The sequence below is a fragment of the Sinocyclocheilus grahami genome, unplaced genomic scaffold, assembly GCF_001515645.1.
Source record: "Sinocyclocheilus grahami isolate Dianchi unplaced genomic scaffold, SAMN03320097.WGS_v1.1 scaffold802.1, whole genome shotgun sequence".
In the NCBI taxonomy this organism is placed as follows: domain Eukaryota; kingdom Metazoa; phylum Chordata; class Actinopteri; order Cypriniformes; family Cyprinidae; genus Sinocyclocheilus; species Sinocyclocheilus grahami.
Window position 1 is genome coordinate 296,640 of NW_015505981.1, and position 9,172 is coordinate 305,811.

General features: G+C 39.8%; 1 protein-coding gene across 1 annotated transcript in view; it reads left to right on the forward strand.

Annotated features, from left to right (window-relative positions):
- Positions 1-8,869, forward strand: part of mazb (MYC-associated zinc finger protein b (purine-binding transcription factor)) — a 20,535-nt gene extending 11,666 nt beyond the window's left edge. Inside the window, 5 exon segments of the mRNA XM_071582323.1 lie at positions 2,096-2,469; positions 3,930-4,177; positions 4,297-4,360; positions 7,231-7,402; positions 8,290-8,869. Coding sequence (XP_071438424.1) covers positions 2,096-2,469; positions 3,930-4,177; positions 4,297-4,360; positions 7,231-7,402; positions 8,290-8,639 — 1,208 coding nt within the window. The 3' untranslated portion in view covers positions 8,640-8,869.
- Positions 8,870-9,172: the final 303 nt, after the last annotated feature.

The window sequence follows — 9,172 nt, forward strand, 5'->3', positions numbered from 1 at the left end:
CGTGTCCTCTTTTGGAAGGCCAAACAAAGTAGTTTCGCTTTCACAACGAAAAACACGGCGGCCTAGCGTGAGCTGAGGCCGGGATACAGTGAGCAAAGGCGGCGGGGTCGAGAACGGCGCGCCCGGAGGATTCGACGAAGGAGCGGCAACCACATGTGACGACCCTGGGCTTCGTCCACGGTGAAAGCCGATCCGGCGATCCACAGCACTAAGTTGATGTATTTCCTCAGCGACCAGCACGGATCAGCTCCAGGCATGATGAAGCAGATATCATCCTCTTTTGGAAGACCAAACAAAGTAGTTTCGCTTTCACAACGAAACACAGCGTCTTCACGACATGGCGGCGAGAATAAAAGTTACGCCTTCTTTCTTTTGCGTGAACATTTGGGCGGCGTTATGCAAATCTTCCCACATAGTGAGGTAGACATGTGGGGATGTGTTAGAATGAGCTGTTTTAGGTAGGTGTGGCTGACTCTTAACTTTGATAAAGAATATCTCTTTGGATTTGAGACTTTAGTCTTTGCAACTTTACAGATCATCTTTATGCACCAAGAGCTTGTAACACTCCAAAGAGAAAGGAAACATTGAAATCGCATCATATGACCCCTTTAAGGCCCTACCTCAAGTAATGGGGACATGGTCATGAAAAACCTAGAAATATGGGGAAATTGGGCTTGCCCGAAATGGAAATTTGTATAGAGAATCTAAATGTCGTGTGATTATAGAATTTGTGATTTTTAAAATCCGATTAATCAGGAACAAACAAAAATTTCCTGGAAAGTAGCGAGTCAGAAACGGTACAGTCTGTACAGGACAGGTGTTGTCACGTTTACCATTGTTTGGTGAATTTTCATCTTGTCATTTGAATAAGAATGCACCATTTGCGTGAGGGTGAAGGATTTCCCAATGCAGATTGCAACGGGTTCAAGTTGGTCATTTGAATTGGATTGAAATTAGTTTGAAAACTAGTTTGAAATGGAATTCCCTATTCTATTGGCAATAAACCGCAAAATTACGCTGAAAGTCGTGTCAGAAATTGTGTCCATAAAGGTGTGTTTAAATTTACTGTTACGAATTCTAGTGATTTCAGTAGAAATCCTCACGAAAACGAATTTCATGTAAGGGCAACAGACTTCTCCACGTGGATTTCGCAATGGGTTTGGCGAATGTTCGCGGGTGAAGTCCAGTCATTTCAGCAGGAATCTGCACAAGAATTTCATGTGAGAGCGAAAGATTTCCCTTTTCAGATTTCATACCAAGTTGAAGTTGGCAGCTTAAATTGGCTGTGTTTGACAGCAACTTCGTTATATTAGACAATGGATCTTTTTTGTGCCTGCTAAATTTCCCTAAAATTCTTGGAAAGTCATAGGTGAAAAGTATCTAAAGGTGCAGTCAAATTTACGTTGTTTGGCAAACTTTTGCAGGCGAAATCCACCCATTTTAGCAGGGAATCCACTCGATCTGGAATTTCGCATTGCAGATTTTGCAGCAGGTTCAAGCTGGTCAATTGAATTTGCTGCAGTGATCAACAGAAAGCTGTTTGGTTTGAAAGCGACTTCGCTTTTCTATTGGCAATAGGCAAAATAGCCCTTTTTCACCGACAAAATTTTGCAGAGATTCTTGGAAAATCATAGTGTGTCTGTAAAGAGTATTCTGTGAATTTTCAGACGAAATGCAGTCATTTCAACTGAAATCTGCACAGTTGAAAAGTGTTAAAGATTTCTCAATGGGTTGAAGTTGGCCTCTCGAATTTGCCACTTTGATCTTGGTTTGAAAGTGACACTGTAATAGACCATCAACCTTTTTGCCCGTAAAGTTTTGCAAAAATTCTTGGAAAGTCAGAGGTCAAAAAGTATGTTTGTAAAAATGCGGTCACATTTATTGTTGTTCGGCAAATTTTCATGGGCGAAATCTGGAATCCATGTGATTGGGAATTGCGCAAGGGTGAAAAAATTCCCCATGCAGATTTTACAACGAGTTCAAGTTGGTCACTGTAATTTTGCACCAACAACAAAAATCGCTAATGTGACCGACCCTACCTTAATTCCCTTATTAATGTTTAATAACTCTCAGTTTTGTCTCTTCATCCCATCAGTGAAGCCAGTGTCCAGACCGGCCCGCGCAGCTCATATCTGCTCAATATGCAGCAAGCAGTTCAAGAACAGCTACAACCTGCGGCGTCATCAGTCCGTCCACACCGGTATCCGCATGAAGGGGGGGTCCCAGAGCCAAGAGGCCATGGCCAAAGAGAGTGCGGAAAGACAAACGGTCCCACTCTCTCTCCTTCACCTCTCCATACCCCAACAGCAAACCCAAACGCTGCCCGCTCCTGCCGTTCTGCACCCTCCCCACACACAAGTCCTGGCCACTCAAGATGGAAACAATGTTGCCATGGAGAGCGTGGCTTCCACTGTGACCGCCCTCCCTCCTCCGGCTGCTGTTGTCATGGCAACAGGGGAGCCTGTACAGGTGGGCATCCGTGTGTGTGTGTGTGTATTTTCAGAATCTGGCATACAGTGAATCACAAATGATGGTACAACCAATTTAACATACAAGTAATGTTTTGTTGACACGTAGAAGCAAGCCATGGTTATACTTTCGCTTTACACTGTTAAAATGTGTTCTAAAGGTACCCATGGTCAGGGAAAACTGAAATGTCATTTAATTAGTAAAGACCTAAAAGTAATGGAAATCTCAGAACATCATTTTTTTTCTGTATGCTTTTAGTTTTGCTTTGTTTTAAAATATTTAATATGCTAGATATTGCATGCAAATATTTGTCTGTTAAGGGTCTTATTGGAGATATTTGCACACCTATAAGTATAGTAATTTAAACATTATATCTTCAAGAGCTTGGTAGCTGACGTATAAATGGAAATGTGCCCCAGCAGTCTCTATGAAATGATTTTAACAATTCTTATTCAGTAATCGTGAATGACTGGAAGGATAATGGTAATTTCATGGTATTTCTTCTGTCAAAAAGTGTAAATGTGGAGAGCAGAGAAAATATCAGCGAGAAGCAGTAGAGAGAAAAAAATTGGATGTCAGACTTTACCATTACCTAGTTAACAAAAATAGCAGCAAAATATAAAATGAGGAATAATGTACACCTCTTTTTTTAAAAATGTGATATATTTAAGGCCTTGTAATGCATATTATCTCACAAAACTGCTTTGATTCCGTTTATTTGAATTTTTGTAATTACTCCTAATTACTATTTAATTACTACTTAATTACATCCTAATTACTCAAATAGAGAATTTATTTAAATGGACTACATTAGTATTTTGCTTTAAAGTCTTTTGCATAATAGAATGGCATGTTGTCATTTATATGACAATTATAAAATATATTATGAAAATATCTCCTTATAAAGGTAAAAATGCCTGTGAAAACCCCTGCATTAATAATTTATAATTAATAATATATGCATTTAGCAAACGCTTTTATCCAAAGCGACTTACAGTGCATTCAGGCTATACATTTTTTCCAGTATCCTGTGTGTGTTCCCTGGAAATTGAACCCACGTCCTTTTGCGCTGCTAACGCAATGCTCTACCACTGAGCCACAGGAACATTAAAGTACTAAAGAACTGAACAAGCAACTTGGTTATTAATTATTAAAATCATGACGCTTCAGTTGTTTGAACATACAAAAGGTAATTGAGAATTACTTTTTATAAAAAAAAAAAAACTAATACTTTAAAACATTTTTCCTGCAATTTTTTGCATCAGTAGTACAGCGTAGCCAACCTTACTTCAGATTTGTCCAACAGGATTGAATTACTCCAGAATTGCGTAAGTGTGCAGGCCATGCAAAATGATGACATCACTTTTGTGCACTCACCCTTGTGCTTGTGGAAGTATAAACCAAGCTTCAGGACATTCTTCAGACCTAAATATCTTCTCATTTCCCTGCTCCTCCTTCAGAGGCCAGTAAACCAGAACCCCAACCCTGTGCGTAAAAACCACGCATGTGAGACCTGTGGGAAAGCCTTCAGGGATGTGTACCACCTGAACAGACACAGGCTCTCCCACTCGGACGAGAAGCCGTTTTCCTGCCCGATCTGCCAGCAGCGCTTCAAGCGGAAGGACCGCATGAGCCATCACGTCAGATCCCACCAGGGAGGCGTGGAGAAACCCTACGTGTGCCCGCACTGTGCTAAAGCTTTCTCACGGTAGGACAGACCTCAGATCTCAATACACTGACATAGTCTACAATGTGTCTTAGTTTATACTTATGCACACTACTAAATCATTTGACTGTGAATGACATGTTTCTCACTCAATCTCACAGGCCTGATCATCTCAACAGTCATGTCCGACAGGTCCATTCTTCAGAACGACCCTTCAAATGTCCGGTATGGAAGTTTGTTTTGGGTTTTGTGCTGCAATTGTTTAATTTACACTGAAGGAAAAGTCTTTTCTTGATTTTCTCCTCTTTTTTTAAAAAATTTGATATATTTAAGGCCTTGTAATGCATATTATCACACAAAACTGCTTTGATTCCGTTTATTTGAATTTTTGTAATTACTCCTAATTACTATTTAATTACTACTTAATTACATCCTAATTACTCAAATAGAGAATTTATTTAAATGGACTACATTAGTATTTTGCTTTAAAGTCTTTTGCATAATAGAATGGCATGTTGTCATTTATATGACAATTATAAAATATATTATGAAAATATCTCCTTATAAAGGTAAAAATGCCTGTGAAAACCCCTGCATTAATAATTTATAATTAATAATATATGCATTTAGCAAACGCTTTTATCCAAAGCGACTTACAGTGCATTCAGGCTATACATTTTTTCCAGTATCCTGTGTGTGTTCCCTGGAAATTCTATCCGTCTGTCTGTCTGACTATCTATCTGTCTGTCTGTCTATCTATCCATCTGTCTATCTATGTCTATCTATCTTTCTGTCTGTCTGTCTGTCTATCTTTCTGTCTGTCTATCTTTCTATCTATTTATCTGTCTGTCTGTCTGTCTGTCTATGTCTATCTTTCTGTCTGTCTGTCTGTCTCTCTATCTAAGTCTCTCTTTCTATCTATCTATCTATCTAAGTCTCTTTCTATCTATCTGTCTGTCTGTCTATCTATCTAAGTCTCTCTTTCTATCTGTCTGTCTGTCTGTCTGTCCGTCCATCCATCCATCTATCTATCTGTCTGTCTGTCTGTATATCTATCTCTCTAGTTTATCTGTTTATCTGTCTGTCTTCCTGTCTGTTCATGATTGAGGTCTTTGTAATTTCATGTTCAGTCTGCTGTAACATAGTATTTCAACAAGCCACAAAACTGCTTTGATTCCGTTTATTTGAATTTTTGTAATTACTCCTAATTACTATTTAATTACTACTTAATTACATCCTAATTACTCAAATAGAGAATTTATTTAAATGGACTACATTAGTATTTTGCTTTAAAGTCTTTTGCATAATAGAATGGCATGTTGTCATTTATATGACAATTATAAAATATATTATGAAAATATCTCCTTATAAAGGTAAAAATGCCTGTGAAAACCCCTGCATTAATAATTTATAATTAATAATATATGCATTTAGCAAACGCTTTTATCCAAAGCGACTTACAGTGCATTCAGGCTATACATTTTTTCCAGTATCCTGTGTGTGTTCCCTGGAAATTGAACCCACGTCCTTTTGCGCTGCTAACGCAATGCTCTACCACTGAGCCACAGGAACATTAAAGTACTAAAGAACTGAACAAGCAACTTGGTTATTAATTATTAAAATCATGACGCTTCAGTTGTTTGAACATACAAAAGGTAATTGAGAATTACTTTTTATAAAAAAAAAAAAACTAATACTTTAAAACATTTTTCCTGCAATTTTTTGCATCAGTAGTACAGCGTAGCCAACCTTACTTCAGATTTGTCCAACAGGATTGAATTACTGTGTGTGTGCACACTTCCAGAATTGCATATGTGTGCAGGCCATGCAAAATGATGACATCACTTTTGTGCACTCACCCTTGATACATTTTTTCCAGTATCCTGTGTGTGTTCCCTGGAAATTGAACCCACGTCCTTTTGCGCTGCTAACGCAATGCTCTACCACTGAGCCACAGGAACATTAAAGTACTAAAGAACTGAACAAGCAACTTGGTTATTAATTATTAAAATCATGACGCTTCAGTTGTTTGAACATACAAAAGGTAATTGAGAATTACTTTTTATAAAAAAAAAAAAACTAATACTTTAAAACATTTTTCCTGCAATTTTTTGCATCAGTAGTACAGCGTAGCCAACCTTACTTCAGATTTGTCCAACAGGATTGAATTACTCCAGAATTGCGTAAGTGTGCAGGCCATGCAAAATGATGACATCACTTTTGTGCACTCACCCTTGTGCTTGTGGAAGTATAAACCAAGCTTCAGGACATTCTTCAGACCTAAATATCTTCTCATTTCCCTGCTCCTCCTTCAGAGGCCAGTAAACCAGAACCCCAACCCTGTGCGTAAAAACCACGCATGTGAGACCTGTGGGAAAGCCTTCAGGGATGTGTACCACCTGAACAGACACAGGCTCTCCCACTCGGACGAGAAGCCGTTTTCCTGCCCGATCTGCCAGCAGCGCTTCAAGCGGAAGGACCGCATGAGCCATCACGTCAGATCCCACCAGGGAGGCGTGGAGAAACCCTACGTGTGCCCGCACTGTGCTAAAGCTTTCTCACGGTAGGACAGACCTCAGATCTCAATACACTGACATAGTCTACAATGTGTCTTAGTTTATACTTATGCACACTACTAAATCATTTGACTGTGAATGACATGTTTCTCACTCAATCTCACAGGCCTGATCATCTCAACAGTCATGTCCGACAGGTCCATTCTTCAGAACGACCCTTCAAATGTCCGGTATGGAAGTTTGTTTTGGGTTTTGTGCTGCAATTGTTTAATTTACACTGAAGGAAAAGTCTTTTCTTGATTTTAGTGCATTTTTAAGGTAAGAGGTTGCACAAAATTCAGATATATATCATTAGATGATCATACTCATTATATTCGGTTCTATGAGCTAAATGTAAAATAGCTGTATATATCTTGTTTATGTAACTTTCTTTTAATGTTTGCAGTATACACAGGATTTGTTGTATTGTTTTTCTTAATCGTGTGAAGATTTTTTTAATGTAATGTATGACAGGTTAATGACCTTATATACCATGGTAAAGCAGTTGTTACATGTGAAGATGTATGTTGTTTGGTACAGACGTGTGAATCGAGCTTTGCCACGCGGGACAGACTGCGCGCTCACATGATCAGACATGAAGAGAAGGTTCCGTGTCACATCTGTGGCAAACTGCTGTCTGCAGCCTACATCACGGATCACATGAGGGTGCACAATCAATCACAGCATCACTCCTGCCATCTCTGCAACCGCAGTGAGTATTTATCTATTTATCTATCTATCTATCTGTCTGGCTGTCAGCTGTCTATCTATTATCTGTCTGTCTGACTATATCTGTCTGTCTATCTATCCATCTGTCTATCTATGTATCTATCCGTCTGTCTGTCTGACTATCTATCTGTCTGTCTGTCTATATACATCACGGATCACATGAGGGTGCACAATCAATCACAGCATCACTCCTGCCATCTCTGCAACCGCAGTGAGTATTTATCTATTTATCTATCTATCTATCTATCTGTCTGGCTGTCAGCTGTCTATCTATTATCTGTCTGTCTGACTATATCTGTCTGTCTATCTATCCATCTGTCTATCTATCCGTCTGTCTGTCTGACTATCTATCTGTCTGTCTGTCTGTCTGTCTGTCTATCTATCATCTGTCTATCTATCTATGTCTATCTATCTTTCTGTCTGTCTGTCTGTCTATCTTTCTGTCTGTCTGTCTGTCTCTCTATCTAAGTCTCTCTTTCTATCTATCTATCTAAGTCTCTTTCTATCTATCTATCTGTCTGTCTGTCTGTCTATCTATCTAAGTCTCTCTTTCTATCTGTCTGTCTGTCCGTCCGTCCATCCATCCATCTATCTATCTGTCTGTCTGTATATCTATCTCTCTATGTAATCTGTTTATCTGTCTGTCTTCCTGTCTGTTCATGATTGAGGTCTTTGTAATTTCATGTTCAGTCTGCTGTAACATAGTATTTCAACAAGCCTCCTTAATTGCATAAACAAAAACTTTTGTAAATAATTACATAATCAGCTTGTCTGCTGTAATTATCATTAACGAGTTATTATGAGGTAATCATAATCATCAGCTAATGAAATACAGCAGCGGTGCTTCACCTCCAAATCTTGCCCCATCAGGTTTCACCACGCTGACGTACCTGCGGGTTCACGCTCAGAAGCACCACGGTCAGGAGTGGAAGGACAGCGGAGGAGGCTTCGGTACCACAGGCTCCGGGGGCGTCCTGGTCTGTCAGCTGTGCGGCGTGCACTGCAAGACCCCCACACAGCTGCAGGGCCACATGGGTACCCACAACCCCCCCGTGAGTGACCCAAACCCCACCACCACCACCACCAGTGAGGCGGTGCCGGGCAGCATGGTCACCCTCTGCAACATGGTGTCGGCACCCACGGTGTTCGTGAGCGGGAACACGGTGGTGGATCTGCTGGTGACCGACTGCTCCAGCATCATCCCGCAACCTCAAAGCTAGCAGAGCAGGCCTGTAGTGCACACACGCTAGTAACTATACTCACACATGCAACACACACATAGCTACTATACACATGTATGACTCAACTTATTACACTAAAGAACCACAAGAAGCCAAGGAGAAACTGTGAAAAAAGGCATTCTGAGTGAAAGTTGCTCACGTTTTATGACATGCAATGACAACTACTGTAGCATGATACATTTTGAAAGAACACCTCTCGATTATGCACACATATTGAGACATATAGTCGCTTTACATTTATCCCTCTCAAAACCAGATAGTTAATATGTACAATTTATTGTCTTGCTGAGAAGGCAGGAGGACGGTTTGGTCTTCCTAAGCTATCTTGGCTCAACAAGAAGGATCAGGGCATAAAGGTGGCAAAAGAGACTTAGGGGGCAGTATTTTTTATTTTAAATGTGCAGTTCACCCAAACATGAATCATTCACTCCCCTTCATGAAGATTCCATGACTTTTGTTACAAAATGGAGCTTTTTTTTCCAATGGAGCTTGATTCATTTTCATCGCATGGA